This window comes from Cyprinus carpio, chromosome A22 (genome assembly GCF_018340385.1).
Source record: "Cyprinus carpio isolate SPL01 chromosome A22, ASM1834038v1, whole genome shotgun sequence".
NCBI classification, from domain to species: Eukaryota; Metazoa; Chordata; class Actinopteri; order Cypriniformes; family Cyprinidae; genus Cyprinus; species Cyprinus carpio.
In genome coordinates this window covers 10,359,534-10,383,145 of record NC_056593.1, presented here as the reverse complement: position 1 = coordinate 10,383,145, position 23,612 = coordinate 10,359,534, and the positions used below count along the sequence as shown (strand labels likewise).

The 23,612-nt window shown below is 37.8% G+C and overlaps 1 protein-coding gene across 1 annotated transcript in view; it reads right to left on the bottom strand.

Moving 5' to 3' along the window:
* LOC109091617 (potassium/sodium hyperpolarization-activated cyclic nucleotide-gated channel 2-like) overlaps nucleotides 1-23,612 on the bottom strand; it is a 28,487-nt gene that overhangs the window by 2,837 nt on the left and 2,038 nt on the right. Inside the window, exons 2-7 of the mRNA XM_019105399.2 lie at nucleotides 19,780-20,203; nucleotides 16,601-16,762; nucleotides 12,656-12,874; nucleotides 5,600-5,746; nucleotides 5,279-5,519; nucleotides 2,007-2,171 (exon numbers count right to left, since the gene is read on the bottom strand). Coding sequence (XP_018960944.2) covers nucleotides 2,007-2,171; nucleotides 5,279-5,519; nucleotides 5,600-5,746; nucleotides 12,656-12,874; nucleotides 16,601-16,762; nucleotides 19,780-20,203 — 1,358 coding nt within the window. The remainder of the gene's footprint in view (nucleotides 1-2,006; nucleotides 2,172-5,278; nucleotides 5,520-5,599; nucleotides 5,747-12,655; nucleotides 12,875-16,600; nucleotides 16,763-19,779; nucleotides 20,204-23,612) is intronic.

Here is a 23,612-nt window from a genome sequence, read left to right as displayed (position 1 = left end):
AGCACAGGCTCAATCTGAAACGACCTAATACACTTAATCTTTGTCTCATTTTCCAGGTGAAGTGATTATATGGTACTAAAGTGTAATGCAAATTTGCTAGACTTGCACGATGTGGAGAAAGGATGGATTACAGCGGTAAACTAATAATTAGTCCAGGGGTGTCGAATCCTGCTCCCGGATCAAGCAAAGTTTTGCTGTATTCCCATTTAAACACATCTGAAGCACAAAAAAACCTAAGTGTGTTGGAGCTAAACTCTGTAGGAAAGTGGTCCTCCAGGAGGAGGATGGGACACTTATGAATTTGTTGATAGTTGAGGTTGTCTAGAATGATGCTGTCAAGGAAAAAATTGTCCAAGTTTTAAGAACACTGTATATGTTCCAATGCACTGCACTACCTCTTGCAGTTTTTGAAAATAATAGTGTCTCTTATCTAAAAGGCCTCTAAGAAACGTGTCCATTCTGGGTAAGGTGAACCCCAAACCAGCAAAAAAAAATGTGATTTTGCACACCTCTAGTATTGTCTTCTGGTTCAACTGTGTTGACTGAACTCGTTCAGGTTTACTCAGTGGATTCCTGTTGTTTTTTTCTGGTGACTGCTTTTTCAGACTGATGGGTCAACCAGTTCTTTGTGAACAACAAGCCCCAGAGCCCTGCTGAGATTTCCAGTGAGAGGATAGCTATAATGTCTGGCACTGGTGTCGTTGTGCTGAGTCACGGGACCGCTAACACTAACTCGCAACATGGCATGTGCCTATCACCTGTACCCTGCTGCTAGCAAGATAATTTGCAGCAAAAATGACATCCTTTGCACAGCTCCTGCTGGCAGGGCCCCAACATCATCTTCAATTTGTCTCACCTCCATCTCCAGGACCACATACAAATAACACTGAGAACTATCACTCGTGACTTGAGCTTGCAATTTCACCAAGTTGTCTTCCACATCCACAGCTACATGCTGCGTATCAGATTTATGGCATTCATCATGTTTACAGCTGAAATTTTGTCACTTTGAATAGAGCTGTTCAGTTTGCAGGTCTAAAACCCATGAGAATGAGCATCTTTGGCATTACTGGCATTTTCATGTTGTGGGGAATATCCGAATTTAATTTATATGTACAAAAAATAGTTAATATTATTTGAAGAGGCTTTTACTTTCTGTTGTACATCATAAAACCGTACCTCAAAGGTGAATTTTGAAACCATTGTGAGCTAACAATTTGTATTGCTATTATGTAGCAACTTACATGTTTAAAGCACACATTGGTTTCAAATTTCACATTTCAGATATGAATGATTTTTTATTTATGTTTTAAGAACGAAACGTGAAATTCTCTTCAAGTAATCTTAACAGACCTTATTTCAGAACATTTATTTAAAAACCCATAAGAAATTACTGAGGTAACCTGTGGCGAATTAACGTTCCGGTAAGCCTACAATTTGACATAATGATTAAACCTTCCCATAGTAAATAAACAATTGAGTCACAGCTAATTTTCATAAAATTATCATTGACTTTAAGCGACTGCAGCAGGTCATTGACTGTGAGACTGTGGTAGCAGATGTTCTTCTACAAAGCGTCCGTGGTCTAAACTCCTCCGTGAGCTGAACTGATCATTTATGGAATCTGGCTGCCATGGCAACAGCAGTGAGTGGGGTGGCTGCATGGCCAAAATGTAAACAACTGAGGTGGTCATGTGACAGGGAGTGACATCAGCAGACCTTGGGAGATAAGGAAAGAGGATACTGAGAGGGGTGAGAAGGGCAGGTGGTCTGCCTCTCTTTGCAAATTACGTGTTTATGTGCTTAGGACACAAGCCAAAGATGGCAAAACAATTGTGGAGGGGACACAAATCTACCCACAGATGTGAGCAATGGATATCCAAACACATGAATTCAAGGATGGGTACCAGTAATGCCTCTAATACTATAGTATTTACCATGGTTCTTTTTTTAGAAGGACAATGATACGTAGTAATGCTACTGATTTTACTCTCTAGGCAACTTACCTATTCGATCAAGGCGGTCAATGGCTACTGTCTCAAATGCTCTCCTCATCATTGGATACTCCTCCAGTACTTCATTGAAGTTGTCCACGGAGAGTGAATATAGTCGGCAGTAGGTGTCCGCCCGCACACTGGCGGTTCGTCTTCCACGGGTCAACAGGCAGATCTCTGAAAATTAACAGGATATATCATGGTTGTGGTTCCAGAATCTCAGTTGGTCTTAGTTTTTTTTTGGGGGGGGGGGGGTCAAGTTGGGAGACCAGCAAACCACTGAAGGCTGGCTGTACCTGATGAAAAAAAAAAAATCCCATTCTCAAACAAATATAATTGTTTGCTGGTCTTAGTTGGTTTTAGATAGGACATGTCAAGCTGGGAGACCAACTAAGACCAGTGAAGGCTGGCTGGGCTTGATTAAAAAAAAGATGGTTTGCTAATCTTGCTGGTTTTAGTGGCTTCTGACACCAGCCATTTGGGAGACCAACTGAACACCAACTTGACCATGCCAGAAGACCATTATTAGATACTGTTTAGCTGGTTTGGCTGGTCAGCCATCTGCTCTCCAAGTCTGTGGACAAAGGCAAAAAAAAAAAAAAAAGACAGACAGACCTGACCAGCTTGACCATGTTTTGGAATGTTGAAACGGGTAATCAAAAACTCCTTTGAACTAATGTTCGCCTGTGAACAGTATCCCAAATGTCAACATAATAGTCATCATAATTAAGTTTTTCTGTCGTTTCTTTTTCTTCTTGAAAGAACACAGCAAAATTTCTCCACCACTGGAGCTGAAACCTGAAAACGAAACTGTAGAGGACCTGTCAATTTGCTTTGTCTCCTGACTATGTCTCTTCTCTCTGAGAGGAAGGTCAAGCTCAGCATTATGAAGAGGTAAGATCCTGTCACTAATTGAAAAGGCTCTATCCACACACACACACACACACGTGCACGCACAGTCAAAAGGATGTCTAGCATTTGGGATCTGCCGAGTTGAAAATGTGGCCACAATTCAAAGTGAATGTTGGCACAGCTCACTCTCATTGAAGTTGCTGTGCCCCTCATCCCTGTAGAGTGGAAAAAACTCCACTGGGGATTCAAGCGGATGTTGCCTGTCATAAAAAAAAAAAAATCGATAAAGCTTTAATTCTGGGTAACATTTGGATCTTAATAAAGGCCTTTGAGATAAAAGACTTAACAGTTGTTCAATTAATAATACTGAATATTTAGTTATATTTGGTCAGAACTATAAAGTTTTCCAACAGAATGAAGTTTTATAAAGAGAAACGTCCTAGGGTTGCTTGGCTGCTGGGGTTGAAAAGCATTTGATTCTTCTGTGAATCGGTCAGCTTTGCTTCCCTACAATGTGGAACAGCAGCAATTTGAATGCCGAATTTTCACACTGTTGGCTATAGGGTTTTGCAAACACTGTATTGGACATTTATTAATATTCATGTACTGGTAAATCAAAGTGGGCTTTTATTATACCCCATGAGTGTACAGACTTTTGTAGGCAAATTTATGTTTTGTATTGTTTTTACAATTATTTTACTTAAATCACTTTTTAAAACAATTTTAAATCAACACAAAAATACTGATTACGATTGTGTTCTTTTTTGCATTGACTATCGTATTTCATTAAAATTAGTATAATTTAAATAAGTAATTTTGTGGACTTTGTGTTTTCCTCTAGTGCTCCAGCTGTTTCTGGTACAGCTCATTTGGCCTTTGAAGGTTTTTTTTTTTTTTTTTTTTTGGCCACGTCCCTCATTGACAAGCCTTTGTAAAGTTGGCTCACACAGCATCTTGTTATTGCATGTGACATTCTTTCAAATTCTAGGGCTTAAAAACTGTGCAGTGATTGGCTGATAACTGTACATCTTTTACAGCCAGATTTGATTATTAAAAATCATTGATGATTAACACATGAATTCTTTATTAACAAGGGCACTGGTATGAAAGCTGAAGAATGATGAGCACTAGCAAGTAAGACAATGGGCTAGACTGAACAATGCAATTGAACCAGAACTTATGCACTGTCTGTCACTGTACCTCTAATAATAACCCTGCAAAAACAGCAGTCTGCCAAAAATCACATTTTCACAACATGCCCCGTTTAGGTTGACATATCCCAGCATGCAAAACTGAGCTGTCAGATCTTTGATGAAGTGCCTCCTTTACCACAAGTGTGGAGATCAAATTTAGCTCCAGTTTATAAAAGCATGCAATATCACAAACCTCCATGTTTTCCACAGCCCAAAAGTAAATGAAAAAGAATGAATGGAAAATGCTTGCTATCAAGGGTTTTCTCATATAACTTTAAGCATCTACATATACCTACATGCGCTATTCAGAATATCATTTATGATATATAAAGCTCAGCCGAGGAGATTAATGATGATTTCTCATTTCTGTAAGCTGTTAAGAAACATGTCCACTGCACATGCTTAATGTATCTATGTTCCACTTTTATGAATACAGCCAAATGCATTTTTAAAAACCTTATGGTTGCTTTAATTGAATACAGTATGTAGCATCTACAATGGTTTACACTATTAACTGAATCAAATGGCCATTCTATTCTCATGGTAACCTCAAGTACCAAGTCAAGAGAAACTTTTAAGGTCCTATGGTTAATGGGTGTTATTTGGCACAATTATCCCTAAAAATGTCACTTTTTTTAACTATCCCTTTAAGAACTGAATATATAAAAAATGCATTGCATTTGAATACTATTACAGAATATGGGCTTTTTATTTACTGAAGCATGTTAAAAAGCAGAGATGCTGTGATCAGTATAGAATACCATGACAAATCAGTCTGGCACCATGAAAAGCCCCTCTCATTCATGCATTGTAAAAGGTTCAGTGTAATTGTTTTTGGCCAAGGAATCTCTGTATTTGTCATTATAAATTGCTCTGCCATTGCTGTTCTGCTCCACTAATTAGGTGTTATTAATTGGCTACATTTGTTCTTTATCTGTGGCCCTCTTTCAGTGCCCCTGGCTCCTGGTATATTTGCAGCCTCTATGAACTCTCCTCCTTGCCCCTCCCAGACCGTGCCCTAAAGACTCGGGAAAAAGCACTGTCTTTTTTCTGGATCACCAACGCAAGCCCCTCAAAGGGGGTGGCATCTTAAATAAGACAAAACTCGCTGGAGGGAGAATCAGAGAGTCATGTTCAGATGTCAATAGTATTTATCACTGTATTCCAGTGCAAGTGAGCAGTTACTGATTTGTACAGTATGTTTCTAAATGAATAAGATGCTCTTCCTGTGTTTATTACCCCCAAAGTAGGAGCCGTCAGAGAGCTTCATGCCGATACTCCCTTTGGTCAGGACGCTGACTACACCATGCTGAATGAAGTACATCTTCTTGCCAATGGTTCCTTCACGAATTATGTAATCTCCTGGTTGGAAGACCTCGAAGCGGAGCTTAGTTAACATCGCTGTCACAAAGTTGGGATCTGCGTTGGCGAACAGTGGCATTGACGCCACCAGCTTCCGGCAGTTGAAGTTGACTATTTCCTGGAGGTGCAGAAGTTAGTTTACTGTCAGTTTGAAGGCAAGTTATGAGTTGTGTATTGTTTTCTGTTGCTAAATGGTACCTCTCGTAACGGCTCATTCAGTTCTTCCAAAATGCTTTCCTCGTCAAACATCTTGCCCTGGTATCTGTGCTCATAGTAATCGTGGATCTTCTGCCGGAAGTCGGCTGGAAGTTTATGGAAAGACATGTACTGCTCAACTTGCTTGTACTGAGAAGAAAAAAGGACACAGGATACGTTATATTAGCTGGCATTTCAGGACACTGCATAACTCACCATTTAATGTAGATTAAAATATATCTTGAACTAACTTAAAAACATTTTTTAAAAAACATTATTTTTATGTCCTGCCAAAAGGAAGATAGATAGATAGATAGATAGATAGATAGATAGATAGATAGATAGATAGATAGATAGATAGATAGATAGATAGATAGATAGATAGATAGATTTAAAGCAATGTGAGATGAAGTTATTACCAAGGAGGGAGGCTACTTTTAAGGCTATTTTCTAAATTTAAACCTTATTTCAAAAGCTGGGTTAAAGGTGAGACAGTCTTATGCGGCCTCTCAGACCTCATATTCCAACATAACTCAACTATAGAGGGTCATGTGCACACCAGGATAATGACGTGGGGAAAGGGTGATGCTTCTTAGTGACCTCCCAGTTGGATGAATGGTGTTGGTAGGAAAAGGCATGTGGATAATGACTGTCGGTATGTGCGTGGTGACATATGCTCAGTTTGACAAGCCTCAGGTCGATCCTTGAGCTACTAACAGGGTTCAGTCTGTTGCACTTGTTAGTGACAGGTGCTGTCTGTTTCACAGGCCATTGTATAAAGGGATTCTTTAAGTATTTTCGCTAATAATTGGTGTTTACTAAAGAAAGAATCACAGTTACTGTCGATCACATTTATGGCTAGGGATTTTTAAAACACTTTAACTGTTTTTGGACCCCACTGACTTTTTATGGACAATAACAGTTCTTCAGAATATCTTCTTTTGTGTTCCACAGAAGAAAGAAAGTCATACAGATTTGGAATGACATGAGGGTGAGTAAATGATTACAGTATGCATTTGTGAGTGAACTTCCTGCATGCATGCTAAAAACCATAGCAGTGCCGTAGCAAATAAACATCTTCTTCACAATATGTAAAGAACAATTACTGGTACAGTGTGTACATGGACTCCATTTTTAAATTAAAGAACCCAGAAACTAAGACAATCCAGAACATCCCAAAATGGTGGTAATAAAAAATATATAGTAATATAAATAAAGCATGCAATTCCTGTCAGATGCAGATGGACGCTATATGCAACTGACTTGGCATGTGTGTGTTAGCATGCACACTGTTAGTCATTGTCCCTTTGGCAGTGGGTGGGGAATCATGGGAAGAGCAGTGACTGACTTTAATTAGCTCAGAGTGGAAATCCCTATCATAAACCCATTTCATGAAAACATTTTGTTTCAGTAATCCAGCCCAAATCCTAATCTAATTCAATCTTAATTTATTACGATTGGATAAGGGATTTATGCAATCGCACACAACCAAAAGAAACAACCAGGGGGGTCCCAGCTTGCGCTTTTTTTTACATTTCACCTTGTATTTCTTTCTGCGTGTAGTAATAGCACAATGGCTAATTGCAACAGGCAAACTGTGAATAAGACACATCTGTAATGAGCCTAATTTACATACAAACGAGGAATATTGGCACTAAAAAACGTGAATTCGTTTAAATACTAAAATGTAATAGTTTTGCAAATCCTTAGTAATTTCACCCAGAATTTATCCAGACTGTCTAACATTGACAAAACCATGATTAAACACTCAATATTATGAAAAAAGTACCACAAACGCCCGTGTTTACTTGCACACCAACATTTAGCCACCTCCAAATAACAGTGCCTGCTTGTCTCGTCAAGCTCGACAAACTCTGTAATTTACGCTTTGTCCCTTTCGATCAAGGAAGTCTATTTTCTCCTTTCTTTGGTTCATTCAATCAGCCTTGAAGTAAGACAATGTGTTAAGCTGAAATGTGAAGACAATTACTTGGACCTTGTTGCAATCACTGTTTGAGTCTCCGGTTATGTACAGCCAAGGTCTGTGTATTAGCACTGAAAACACTTGAGGAAATTTTGAATTGCACCAGGTCTCAGACTGGGGCTATAGGTAAGGTAACTGTAGTCTGTTTATATATTTAGATACTCAGCTTCTTTTCTTCCCTCTTAGACTTCCTGTGACCAGCTTCCCTGGGCTATCAGTCTGGATAGAAGAATAAACAAAGGAAGGAAGAATGAAAAGTAGGCAGGAATGTAGAAAGCTATGTGGCTGTGACAGGACAGAGTTAGCTTAGCGGCAATAAGATAAGCTACACATCTGGTGACCTACACTAAAACCTCTGGACAGGTAGATGATCAGATTAACCTTCGTAAGCTTCCTAACAGAAGTCATCAAAGAAGTGATGCAATGTTGTGTAATATAGTAGACATAATCATGTTTGTCCTTCCAATATGGCTGAACATAGCATTGCAACATGCCATGCAAAATTCAACTGAAAAAAAAAAAAAAAAAAAAAAAAAAAAATATATATATATATATATATATATATATATATATATATATATATATATATATATATATATATATATATATATAAAAAAGACTTTTTTTTTTTTTCTAAACAGGTCAGGCAGTTTATCTTCCATCAGTGACATAAAGGGATGATATATTTCCCATGACCATCTGCCAAAGCATCAAGGTCATCGTAGTCACCAAGGAGGGGGGTGAAAGCCTGTGAACCGTATATCAAGCTTTCGCTCCATATGGACATTGAGTCCATCAGCAGATACATTTATACCATAGGTATCCAATGGCAGCTAGGATTATGATGGTTTACTGTTATGTAATAAACAATGAGATGTGAGACCACTACAGTCACAACTATAAGGTTGTAATTCTTCTGTATACTCTCTTTAGAACAACTAAGAAATGTAATATATTATTTAAATGGTTTCCAAACGTGATGTTATTAAATGTCAATATATTTTCTTGTGTACATTTCTTGTTATAGACAACATTGTGATCAATATTCTAGCATACTAATCTAAGCAGAGACCATGGTGCATAATGGTCGATTGACACGGATCAGTCTGTACATCTCAGCAGGCCTGTACGCACAACCACAATTCCCCGGGGTGCAGTAATGTTGAGAGTTGACAGAAACTGTTCTGAGACTTTTGTTGTTCTACTCCATGTGAGCATTTGTTAGAGGCTGGACCTGAACAGGTGCTTGAAAGTCAATGTTAAGCAATGTAATGCTTGTTACGTAATGGCTAATGTCCCGTTCATCTGTCGTTGTCTGGCAATCCATTGGTTTCCACTTAGCAGGGGAGATGGACATGTGATGGGACGACGGGGGATCTACACAGGGACATTGTGCTGTTTGTTCATCAGGTTGCAAAGGTGTGAGAAATGTTTTTGTCTGTAAAGAAGGGATTTTCAGCTACACTCAAAAATGCTAAACTTTCTTTCCTACGCTTTTTTCAATGGTTTTTATGTGTAAATATATTCCTGCTGTTCTAAACATGCTAACACTCAAGGACCACCATCACAGCAATCCACTTCTTCCTTTCCACCAGTGAGATCCCCTTGATCTCAAATATGCTCAAAAATCAACTACTAAATGTGTAGATTGGCACAAAGGAACATCATTACATATTTATTTGAGATCATGAGGGCAAAACCAGTCTCATATGGGTCTTTTATCTCATGCAAAGAATGGCTTTTGTTGGTATCTTTAGCACATTCTACTCCCCTGCTGCCGTAGTGGCTCTGTTATCTGACGGAAAGCAGCTCTGTTGCTAGTGATTAATGAAGAGGAAAGTCTGCCGCCTGAGGTGAGATTTGATGAGCTCCGCTGAAAGTCCCTTCGGTATTTTCTGCATTACATCATTGCTTCAAACGTTGTCATAATATAGGTTTGTTTAATGTAGAATTACAGGTATGCACTTAATAATGACTAACAGGAATACATTAAAATACATTTTAATACCGTTAAATGTGCTTTATTTTCAAATAATTCCCATCCCAGTTTGATGTGCAGAAGCAACTACAAATAAGCAATTTGTAGGTTGACTTTTCAAAGCTTGTAAGTACTGTGGTAAACTTCTGTGGCTCAACCAATGTCATGAGAAAACTTTGAGTGAACAATGGAAGACATGGGTGTACCGGAAAGAGTGGTAGAACGTTTTTCTTGGTTTATTTGTCAATTTTGAGCAAAGTGATCCACGCTTTGTTGGCAACTGGTAAGATCAGTTCAAAATATGCATTGCATTAACCGTACTTGCATATTAATGCATTGAATTTTAAGTCTTGCATTATTATGGGCTGATATCCAACATGGTTGTAAATTTAAGCCATGAATATTTCAATTAAAAACATTTCAAACAGATTTTTATAATCAAAAATTCAAGAATCCATATTCACCTTTCAGATTTCACTTCCAAAATATTCGATCTGTTTAAAAATACAACCTATAATATTCAACAAACAAGTTTCAGTCCATTTTATTTCGCTTTACAAATTCGCTTCCACAAATTCAGTGGTTCAAATTTGACAGTAAATTCAACGTTTCACATCCGGGAACAGCAGGAAAATCAGTAGATTACCGAGCATAATCTCATCTGCTGTAAATCGTCTTCACCAGCAGGAGGTGTAAGCGCGTCTTGACAAGCATCAAAGTAATAGAGACGAGAGGCCTTCATAAAACGTCATTTGTCGAAATGGACCGACCGGTGAGTACAATTTATGATTTTATTGATCAGTATACTGTATTTATATGCGGAATATTAAGATTAAGACCCAAATCATTGTTTACTCAAGTGTCTAAGTGATTCATCTTTACCCCGAGTACACAAGCTGTGTTTTTTTTTTTACTGCAAAGGTGATGTGATCAATATAAATCCAGAAATCTCTTGCCTTTGGTTAATTTTTTTTTATTTTTATTTTTTTTAGTAAAACCACTATAATACGCTGAAATAGAGAGTGTATTGTTTGATTATGCCACTAATGACAAGATACTAAATAGCACCATTTTTATATAGCACCATTAAATACAACCCAATCGCAATTCTAAAGTAAATCTGTCACTTGTAAATTAAAAAAGTTACATTTCTACCACTATATCAGTTAATCTCCGTCTTTAAATTAAATAGGACTTGTCTCTGCTATGTCCAGGTAAGGGCTTCGTTTCTCAAAATCAAACCAGAGCGGGTGTGGTTTTTCATCACTGTATTTCAGAAGGAAACCGACTATGTTTAGAAAATGTTCGATTTCATTTTTATTTCATTTTGCATGTAATGCTTCATAATAAGGCAGCGTTTGTGAGCTCAGCACCGGAGAAACCGCTACCTCTCCCGCTATTAAAGTGCGTCCTGCCGCCACGAATAGAGTGTAAGGCTGCGGGAAACACTGGGACATTGGTTCTACGATCTACTTAGACCTACGATGCTTTTGAGAAACGAAGCCCTTACCTGGACATAGCAGAGACAAGTCCTATTTAATTAAAAGACGGAGAATAACTGATATAGTGGTAGAAATGTAACTTTTTTTAATTTACAAGTGGCAGATTTACTTTAGAATTGCGATTGGGTTGTATTTAATGGTGCTATATAAAAATGGTGCTATTTAGTATCTTGTCATTAGTGGCATAATCAAACAATACACTCTCTATTTCAGCGTATTATAGTGGTTTTTTAAAAAAAAAAAAAAAAAAAAAAAAACAAAGGCAAGAGATTTCTGGATTTATATTGATCACATCACCTTTGCAGTAATAAAAACACAGCTTGTGTACTCGGGGTAAAGATGAATCACTTAGACACTTGAGTAAACAATGATTTGGGTCTTAATCTTAATATTCCGCATATAAATACAGTATACTGATCAATAAAATCATAACTTGTACTCACCGCTCGGTCCATTTCGACAAATGACGTTTTATGAAGGCCTCTCGTCTCTATTACTTTGATGCTTGTCAAGACGCGTTTACACCTCCTGCTGGTGAAGACGATTTACAGCAGATGAGATTATGCTCGGTAATCTACTGATTTTCCTGCTGTTCCCGGATGTGAAACGTTGAATTTACTGTCGAATGTGAACCGCTGAATTTGTGGAAGCGAATTTGTAAAGCGAAATAAAATGGACTGAAACTTGTTTGTTGAATGTTATAGGTTGTATTTTTAAACAGATCGAATATTTTGGAAGTGAAATCTGAAAGGTGAATATGGATTCTTGAATTTTTGATTATAAAAATCTGTTTGAAATGTTTTTAATTGAAATATTCATGGCTTAAATTTACAACCATGTTGGATATCAGCCCATAATAATGCAAGACTTAAAAATTCAATGCATTAATATGCAAGTACGGTTAATGCAATGCATATTTTTTCAATTATTGTAATTCAACAAGCTTTTTTAATTCAAAAACATTTGGCATTATTTTGCTTCCATAGTTTTGGGATACTGCTGTAACTGCTGTACCCCATTTCCTGTAGAAGAAATTTCTGACCCTTTTATCTGGCTTGTCTATGTTACTGTCAGATATGTAATTTAAGAACATGCACACCTTTTTACTCAGGTGGCATTCTCCCAAAACATTTTCTTTTAAAGCACATGGCAACACCAAAATGATTATCTATTTTCAGGAAAATTGAGGTTCCAGAAAGGGTCTGCTCATTGGAAACAGTGCAGAGTTAAGTAGTTTGTGACCAAATTGTTTGTGACTACAAGACACAGGTTGCAGGCTAGAGTTGCAGGTGTAAACAAGAACCAGATGTCGTGATTAGGAATCAAAGAAAACCGAATTATAGCACTGGGAGGGACTGACAACTGATCAGATGAGAGGCAGATCAGATTGTGGAGAATACCCAGAATCCTCAGCCGTAGGGATAGTTGGCCTGAGCAGTTTCATCCTCTCAAACAGACGATAGGTACCGACTTTGATCTGGCAAGATCAAACAAACGGTGAAACATAAGAAGGTCATCTGCAGGTGTTTCAGTGTGTGTGTGTGTGTGTGTGTGTGTGTGTGTGTGTGTGTGTGTGTGTTTGGAGCGTTACCCACCTTCTCCTGGTACTGGCGCCGGGAAGAGTCCAGCGACTGTATGAGGGCGGTGGCATGGCCAATGAACATGGCATAGCAGGTGGCTCCCACGATCATACTCAGCATGGTCAACCAGATATCAGACATACTCTCAGGGGCCTGGCGTCCGTACCCAATACACAGCATATGGCTCATGGCCTTGAACAGGGCAAAGGAGTACAGGTCACTCCAGGAGTCGTTCTGCAAATTGGGATGTGAGAAAGTGATAAACAGAAAAAGAAAGAGAGACTTTGATTACTTCATCAGCACTAGATACACTCTCGTGAGCATGACTTCCTCTGGATACTAATCCTCAAATCAAAAGCTTGGCTCATGAGGGTTATAGACTTACAAACCCCTATCAAAGGCACCTTGCCAAGTACTTTGGATAGCTATGTGCACCACGGACCTGTGATAGATTCATTATTCCATCACTCCGTCTGTGATTTAAAGGCAGTTAATGGGACCGCATTGTTTATTGTTCAGCCAGGCTCTTGTTATAATGTCTTTCCTCCACATGCAAGTATCTGCATAAGACCTCAGCTGCTACGCTAAGGTGCCTTGATTCACCTCATAAGCAACTGATTTTTCAGGATTGACCTGATAGGTCCCTGTGAACTGTGGTTAACCTGATTTGCATTCACTTTGAGCAGGGTTTAGACAAACCTATGAAAATCCTGAATCAAAGTCAGGGAGGCCACAGGTGACTTTGAACAACAAAACAGGGGAAGAGTTGGAGGTGGAAATGGAAAATGAGGGTGATGGGTAATCAGTGGAATTACTTTGTGTAGATGAGTTGAGAAGTGGCTTACTAGGGTTGGGATAGAGGAAGCCTCTGTTGAGGGCAGGTCAGACCTGGCTGCTATCACCAACTGGCAGGTTGGGTGCAAAGACCAGGCTACAGTGCACATGGAGTGCAAGGTGTCATGGAGAAATAAAAAACAGACATGTGTTCACAGACTCAGCTACACAGTCACAATGTGTTGCTGCAACCCCAACAATCCTGTCAAGTTCAGATGCAAACAAGGCAGACAAGACATTGTCTGTAGTCTAACCCTTTATTTGAGTAACTGCAAGGCTTGGTAGTGTAAAAAGCATGCAATGTGGGCAGTGTGTCAGAGAGATTTGTTTGCTTAGTTCATGTCTGCTTTCCATCTTTACATGTCTGCCTTCCAAGGCTTCCAGGCATACCCTGAAGAACAATTTTCCTCTGGGTTAACTGGAACATCTAAGCACACAGATAAACAAATAAACATCAAATTAACACAAACTGCTTAAATTCTACATTATATATTTCATCCCTCCTGACACATGCATGTAAAAGAAACAAATGTAATTAAAACTTCTTTTGTTGATGTTCATTGGAGTCACACCTTCCACAGCGAGACTTTTTTTTTATTGCTACATGAATACCAACAAGCTGTAAACACAAAGAGTCACTTGGCAGTGCCATGCTTCTCAGAGAGGACAATGCAAATGAATGCAAGGAAAGCTATCGCATAGCCTCAAAACATTCGCCATTACATTCAGTGGATAAATAGGCATCGCAAATTATTTCCTTTTCCCTGCTTTTATGGAAAAAATGAGGAAATGTTTAATGCTGCATGATCTGTTTTAGCAGAATTGCACTGTAGTGCTGCTAGCATGATTTGGAATGAGTTAAATGACAGATTAGCACACATTATACTATATCTGGTCGAGCAGTTGTGTTTTGGTTGTATTTGCCTAACTGGGGCCCTTAGCGCACATTTAACCTAGTGTTACCAACCTCCACTGGCACTGAGATGATGAAATCAAATATTTGATTTAGCCCAGCTTGACTAGCACAGCAGACTGTCATTACTGTGGGGATTTATTTCTTTGAGAAGTAGGAGCAAAGGATTGTGTCAAGGCTACATTCTGCTAAGGAAAAACATGACTGAATTGTGCTTATTACTGAATAAAGATGGACTAAGTTTTCCATTGGCATTGCTTATTTAATATTTCTATGTATATGGTGAAAGAAACAAACAATTTGTAGAAAAATGAATGGGAGAAAGCATAGTGCTAAATATGGCAGTTGCAATAATTTAAATCCCACCTTTCAGTTTAAAAGGTCATACACTATAGTAAAGGTCTATAGTTTACTACACTATAGTTTACTTGCCTCCCAAGTAAATAGCTTCACAGGACATTACCAAGATGGTCACCAATGAACTGACCTGTGCTAAAAGGACTTTGGTAAGAGCCTTTTACTGTGAATGTGTAGGTAGATGAAGATAGGCTGTGTTGAGTCTATCTGCATATGTCTCTGCACATCTGGGGATGCTTATCTGAACTCTGAATGGCTCCTCAAGCTTGCAGAGCTCATAAGCAACACTCTTGAAAAACGCACACGTGAGCATGTACTTGTGAATCGCACGTGCTTTATTTGTGATTCTAACTGTGCACGGATGGATTTGACGATGCTAGGTCATGGATCACAGGGCACAGCTGGATCAAAAGGGATCAAAGGGTGTATTTCAGTGCATTCAACTATCAGTGCCGGGAAACACAGCAGCAGGTGAATTGCGGCTGAACCATCTGTAACATCTTATTTATGTAAGTCAAAATGGAATTTTAATTTGATGTGAGTGTGATTTTGATGAGTCTAAGCTTACATTAATGATCTCAGATGATTTTGTTTTTTGTTTCAACCATGATTTTTTCAGGGTCTTACCCTGGATATCTGCAAAAAGGAAGGCGGCAAGTATGTGTAAGTCATCAGACTTTTTTCAGTATCCTGAATGATAATGCCTATCTAAGTTTTGTTGTATTCTAACAAATGAAGGAAGGTTTGTAAATTGTCTAGTGTTTTATAGCACTTCTGCTGAAGCTTAACAACACCTCAGCGAGTGTGACTCACAGCTTCATTACTGCACAAAGAAGGGCTTGTTGAGAGACCAATCGGACACTTGAAATAATGAGACAGATCTTTTAGCACTGCGTCATTCATTTCAAGCAATCTGCCTTTTGAAAGCTGCTGACCTTGATTGCTAAGCGTTGGCAGTGACTAGAATGACTGCACGCAAAAAACTATTGTAACAAAAGCCGATTAGAAACCTGTCCCTATGACACATGATCTTTTACAAGTGACAGCATATAAAGAGTGTATATAAATATAAAGGACGAACAGGCAGGGAAATCCTAAATAATCAGCATTTATCAGAGTTCTGTCTTGCGAGTTTGTCAGCGTTTCCATTGGTAAATTCAGTTTGATAAAAAGTGTTACACTTTTCATACCAAGCTGGTTGAAGACAATTCACAAACTGTCACCAGTGGTTTATACCAAAGTTTAAAACAAGCCAGCCTTTGGTTGTCAGTGGCGTTAAGCCCACATTTGAATCCCCAGATAACCCAAGTATAAATCATACTCTCAGTTAAGTTGCCTGACGCTGCACACACTTTACCGAGCAAAAGTTCATGATCACTTATTGTATACATCAGTGTAGCAAATGTCCAAACAGTGTCTTATCTTCAAACTAGACTGAACTTCTAGAACAGATGGATGATGGTGAGAAATGAGGGAGGGGTGACTCAAAGTGCCTGGCAGACTTGGGAAAGTGAGAAGAGCAGGTGATGGAGTTGGCTCCCCAATGCACCCATGTGATTAACACTGTCAAACACTGATGACATCAGTGGAAGTTTTGGCTTTGTGATTTGCTAATTGTGTGGAATTCTTCAAGCATAATTCGAGGACTCACTCAGAGTGACCTTCTACAGAGCCATTTGCTGAATCCAAGATTGAGTTCCTGGGCTCAGCAAATGGCTCATTCCCTTTTTGTGTGTAACTGTAGATAATGATACCTAAACTTTGGTCTACAAAACGAACTGAGAATTTGCTATTTGGGAGAGTTTAGGAACACTTAGAGTGATCGAAACCAAGGTTAGTTGGAAGGAAAGACTTACCACCATCTTGTTAAGAGACACCCAACAGTCCGAAGGGAAGTCCTGCAACATGGGCACCAAAAACTGCAGACAGCCATCCCAGTGGCATAGAAGAAGCATCATGCCAATTAGATTGAAGATGCGCATCACCGCACTGGCCAGGTCATAGGTCATATGAAAGATCTGTCATTCAAGATAAGAGAAGTATTACATTTGAGAAGGGAAGGGCTCTCTGGGACAAACCGGAACATATTAAATTATCAGAACTCTGAAAGGGAGCCACAGGTAATCCGTCTTCGCATACTGAAGGACAAACCTTTTCATTTTTTGAGGGATTCTCTTGACAAGGTACTATTTCAAAACCCTTTTGACTTGAAGATTATTTGTGACCTCTAGATGTGTAAATATGAGAATATTGAAACAAGGTTTGCCAAAGCTTTATGTAATGAGTACAGTACATCCTACAAACTTCATCCCGTCAGATTAGATTCAATACAGAGCATGTCTGTGAATGATGAAACTAATGTGCCAAGCTGATACCATGTTCATCCTGACGGGACTAAGAAAGACTGGAGAGCGGAGAATGTGTCTCTTGGAGACAGCCGTGTGTGCAGTTTGTTTGTGGTTAAAAAGTAGAGAGGATAGCTATTAGAGAGCGTTCTGGAGCCAGTCCAGGATAATGCCTTGTGCGGTTGTGTGAGACAGTGTCAACACTTTCTTCCCATACCAGAAACAAGGCTTGTCACACCTGAGAAAAGCCAAGTGCCCCAAATAGCAACTAGGCCAAAATCAGTGATAGAAGATGACAAGAAGAGACACTACTCTGGCTGGTGTTGTAACGTTCTTAGCCGGCGTGGGTTGTTTTTTTCTAGCTTGAGAAGAAGCAGCGCATGGAACAGGATCTTAAAACTGAGACGATGCAAAACACAAAACTGACTGGAGACTAATATTTGAAGAGTATCGTCTGGAGCTCTTAAGTGGTTGGTATTTAGGGCTGTTTGTTTAGTATATCATTGTTGCTGTGCAGTTCTTAAAAGCCTCTTTGATCAAGGACACTGGTTTCAAAGTAATGTGGAAGCACTTATGGGTCTCATTGCACCGCCATTTGAACTTGTTAAAATTAATGATCCATACCAAATATAAGTACTCCGTTGTCTTCTGGCATGCATGATCAGCAAACCAATGTCCTCATGAAAACACTGGCTTGTGCAAACCTGTTTGCTTGTGTCTGTGGTCACAATATGATCGCCAGGAATTATTTTTAAGGAGTTTTTTCATTATTTTCACGTGTACCATGGTTGATGCTTCGAAACATTTTTTAAATAAATGCTTATAGTTTCCAGTCTCAATTTTATTTATGCACATTATGACAAGTATTTTGGCTGACTGAATTTCTTTCAGGAATTTTATTCATTGCCTGACAACAAATAGGGCTCAAATTGAGGGGGGATGGCATCCCCCTGGTGGAAAAAAAAATGACAAAAAGCATCCCCCCTGTGAAACCACCATCCCCCCAACCATCCCCTTTACATTAATAATGTTGTGTATTATGTAAAATTTATCATGCAAATGAAATGTTAAAATTCTCTAGCCATTTGTTTCGGGGCAGTCGTGGCCCAATGATTAGAGAGTTGGATTTGTAACCTGAAGGATGTGGGTTCGAGTCTCAGGTCCGGCAGGAATTGTTGGTTGTGGGAAGTGAATAACCAGCACTCTCTTCCACCTTCAATACCATGACTGAGGTGAAACCCTTGAGCAAGTCACTGAACCCCCAACTGCTCCCCAGGAGCCACAGTAATATGGCTGCCCACTGCTTCAGGTGTGTGTGTGTGTGTGTGTGTGTGTTCACTAGTGTGTGTGTGCATTTGGATGGGTTAAATGCAGAGCACAAATTCCAAGTATGGGTCACACCATACTTGGCCACACGTCACTTCACTTTTTTTCACTTTTTACCCTGCTGTTTGAAAGCTAACCATTAGCCTGATAGTTAATAATTTTTTTACAAAATTAAAAAAGGTCAATCAAAACATTTTTTTCTTGTTGATATTTTTACATGCGGTGCAAAATTAGGGTAATGGGCAAAAAAATCTAAGTGTACCATAGGGGTTTTTTCTTGCTCTTTGCGAACTTTCCCTGATAGAAGCACTACTTTTACTTTTACATTCACTTGCCCTACACGTTATCAGGTTAAGGTTTAACACTGTAAGATTGTGTATGTAAACATTTTGACCTATAAATTGGTTTCACAACTTGGTCATATCTTTCAGGAGGTGTAACTCATGCTTTGTCCAAGCCTGAGTAATCAAGAGCTATAAGGGGGCCAAACAGTGTGGAGTGGATGTGGCACTGCTGTGCAAGGTTGATTCAGTAATTGAGGGCCATGCCTGGCTCACATTACCACTATGTAATCAGCAGCATAATTGTCCCATTTAGTGGTGAAAAGAACACATAAAACTGAATCATCAGTCAGCTCAGCCGCAGGAAAAATCGTCTCTCTGTCACTCTGAACAGCTGGCTCTCTATGTAATCATCTGAAATGTTCCCAGTATCGGCTGTCATTTAATGTTAATGCACTGAACTGTTTTTACAATTGTGGTCAGTCAGTTGCTGTTATTAACGTTTATGATGGTTAATTACTCCATGCTACGGTAATTAGCCTGTGCACCTAATTACAAACCCATAGCAAAACACCTACCTGTAGAATGCAGCATCAGAAATCAGTGAAAATCACCACTGATCACATTCTGCCTCTCGCAATTACAAACAAGAAAAGTGACGTCAATAGGTAAATAAACATCAGAGGTATATTGTATTTTTACCGTGCACAGTTTGTAAATTTTCTGTTTGCATAACATATTTGGATGACCAACTACATCTGCCAAAATCAAATATGTTTCCCTGGCTTAGCCTGGACCTAGTGGCTTGGATTTATAAAAAAAAATTAAGTTACCGATGTTAGTTGTAATCGTCCCATGAACGAAAATGTCTTATAATAAGGCAATTAGCGAGATAAAGTAATATTATTCAAATGGCGGCCACCATGAAGCAACTTACTCAACGTAGAATAAAACTAATTTTGAATGAGAAAAATTACTTAGTGAATTTTATTCAAATTAAATGTTTCAGTTTCTTCCCAGCTTCACAATTTGAAAAATCCTGACTTCAACAATGAAGGTAAACAGCAATGGTGCTTATCTTACCTCTTCCCATTGATGGATATAACGAATCAGTCTGGACAGTCTAAGAAGTCGCAGTAAACTGAGGATCTTGGTGAAACGCACAATCCGCAGCGCTCTGGCCGTCTTGTAAACCTCAGAGTCAATGCCTTTCTCTACGATAAGAAAGATATAATCCACTGGGATGGATGAGACAAAGTCCACCACAAACCACGTCTTCAGGTACTTCTTCTTGATCTTTTGAGGGTCCAGTATTATCTCTGTGTTTTCTTCGTAGACTATACCTGTACGGAAGTTCAGTACCAGGTCCATGAGGAAGAATGTGTCGGATACCACGTTGAAGATAATCCAAGGGGTGCTGGTTTCTTCCTTGAAGAAGGTGATGCCCACAGGAATGATAATCAAGTTGCCCACCATAAACATTAGCATTGTGAAATCCCAGTAGAACCTGTGTGGATTTAATTATTAAATAATTAAATTAATAAATCAGATTACAGGACTTATGCCACAGAAAATGCCACATAATATTAAATATTATTTTATTTTATTTACAGATCACATTTATATGGCAATAATAGGAATACATTGTCTTAAACGAAATGTGTGGTATAAAATATCAAAACATTTGACTACCTTGAGGACTGTGATAAATTACAAATGTTGAGTTGTGTGCATTAATTAATTATTTAGCATATTGTTTTATTAATATGAGGATTTTTTATTTTTATTTTGGTATTTATTTTTGTTGCAGTATGTATTTGGTATAAAAGGCACACCTTTACAATAATAAAATGAGATTCGGTCTTCATGCATTCGGTGAGACAGGGATACACCCTATAAATAACCCTAGCCTTGACAAACATGCTGCACGTGCACGAGAGGAGAGAGGCGATACGGGAGTAATAAAACAGCATTCGTTTGATATAGTGTCTTTTAGATGAGATCAATATTGTGAAATATTGTACCACTAAATATAAATTACCTCAACCTATGCAAGGTCATCACAAGGACATTGAGAAACAGATAGAGGGGACAAAACAGGATGATCTGGCTTATTTTTGAGAACGTGAATTAAGGTTTAAATGTTTAATAGAAGCAAAACTTCTGAAGTGATCATAACTGAGCTTTCTCAAGCACACAATATAGCTGTAGCTGCAGTGTTCTAGTCACATTTAAATGCAGTACGCAGTTTGTCTTCTCTCTGAAAATAATAATAGATCACCAGCCTGCAATGCAATGTGTGCTTATAAATAAATACAAAAACTAGCTTGAACAAATCCATAATGTATGTATTTATTTTATTTTATTTTTTTGTAATGCATGCACAGAGAAAAAAAAAAGCGTGCAGGAGTGCACATTTACACAATGATCAGAATGCATAAAAGCATGGATGAGGCATTGCAACCTCATAATGATGCTGATCTCTGGGGGAAACAGGATTGTTTTGTTCCTGAGTCTTTTCTTTTATGAGCCAGAGCACTTAGCTTTTATTGTCTAAAATATTTAATTGAACACTGAACTGAGTATCTTAAAAAAAGAGAATGATTTCTTATTTCTTCTATTCTTCTTATAATAATTATTATTAATATAATTGACATTATTATGGATCCATTTCACTAGCAATCTATGTGTTTAGCATCAAGAGAACATACATTTGTTTTGTATTTACATTTTTTAAAATTTGTTTTATAATCATGAGTCCTTTATATAGTTTAGCATTTAATTTATACCATTTATAATTTAATTATTTATATCTTTTTACGTTTTTATACTTTATATTAATTATTATTTTACTTGCTGTTGCAATCCTTGGTCTTGTTTAATGTTGTGATTGTGGGGTTTCAATGTTATATAATAATAATAATAATAATAATAATAATAATAATAATAATAATAATAATAATAATAATAATAATAAATTATTTAGTTTTTTAATTATTTCGTTCATTATTTAATTTTTAGTTTTATAACAATTATTAATGTTTTTGTTTTTCATGACACTTATGATACTGACCTGAACTTTTTTATTTTATTATTTATATTTATTTGTTTTTTCATTTTTTTATGACTGATACTTTTATCCTCATCTCATAATGAATGGCTATTACATAAAAAGTTATTGTTATGCACAGTGGTGTACTAACACTGTTGAGACCCACCAAATGAAAAATATTGGTCAAACCAATTATGTGTTTAATCAAAAGTGCATTAGCTACTGCTTAAAATGAGGTAACGATCTTGTATAAAAGCTTTTACTGGAGGTTACTTGATATAAAATTAACCTGCTTGTCAGTGTATTTGAGGAACACCCTCTTGGCTCCGTGTCCTGGGAGATCATTAAGCACAGACCATAAAGGAGACTATATGATTCAAAGTGCTTGCTGGGAGAACAACAAACAAACTATTGAACTATATCATTGAGCTGTAGTAATAAACAAGCACTCCACTTTTCAACCACAGTTAAAAATCACTGGTGAATCTCAATAAGAAAGTTTTATTCCTACTGTTTTTATTGCATTTTCATTCCAGACATTTTTTTTTCTGAGAGGCTGAGGTGATCATTTCTGAACTTTGAAGTAAGTGTCCTTTTTCCCTGTGCTGTTTATCCAGCTTTTGCGCAAAAGGATTTCCATAAATGTTCTGGTAAATTAGACACAGCTGATGACATGTAACAGCTTTAGAGAAGCTGTTGTACATTGGCCATCAATGATTAATCTCAGTTTACTAAAAATCTAATTAATGTGAAGTCCTAATCCTTATTACGAATTATAATTAGTATTGTGCATTGTGTGTGTTTGATATTCAGGCCTATGGGCTGTTCCATGGAAAGGATGCCTTTTGTTTCCCTCATCAGCATATGTGAATAATGACTCTATTGTTACAGGCATTATAGAGGGGAAGTCGTGGCCTAATGGTTAGAGAGTTTGATTCCTAAACCTAAGGTTGTGGGTTTGAGTCTTGGGCCGTCAATACCATGACTGAGGTGCCCTTGAGCAAGGCACCGAACCCTCAACTGCTCCCTGAGCGCCGCAGCATAAATGGCTGCCCACTGCTCCAGGTGTGTGTTCATGGTGTGTGTGTGTTCACTGCTGTGCGTGTGCACTTTGGATGGGTTAAATGCAGAGCACGAATTCTGAGTATGGGTCACCATACTAGGCTGTATGTCACGTCACTTTTGTAAAACATCAAAAAAAATGCAATGTTTATTTTATTAAATTAAATTTTATTTTTTACTATTTTATTGTATTTATTTAAATAAAAAACTTGTATTTCTGTATTTTCTGTTCATTTATTCTGTCAACTGTTACCCCACCCCCTTTAATGTAATTGTTTTTTTTTTTGTTTGTTTGTTTTTTTTAACTGTCATAATTATATGCTACCTTGTTTATCACTTCATCTTAAAATGTTACATTTGTTAGCAGGGGACATCTGTAATAGTCAACCCAGTTACTGTGATTTTGTACAATAGCTGATTAATGAACACCAAATAAATAGCCTAAATAAAAAATGTCAGCATTAAATTTTCCTTTTAATAATTCACGACCTAGAGCACAAAGGCTAAACAAACTTTAAAATGTCAACTCTTCTTTTTTTTTTGAAGGTATAATGACAACTCTGTTACTTTTTTATCTAATTTTATCTAAGGTATAACAAGTAAATACCTCCTTGTTTGTAAATCACTTTATCATAAAATGTTACATTTGTCACTAGGGGACGAACATAGTCAACCCTGTTACCACGATTTTGCACAGTACAGTTGAATACTGAACACTAGATATTTGTAAAATGAATGAATAAAAATATTTACATTTATGCATTTAACAGACGCTTTTATCCAAAGCGACTTACAGTGCATT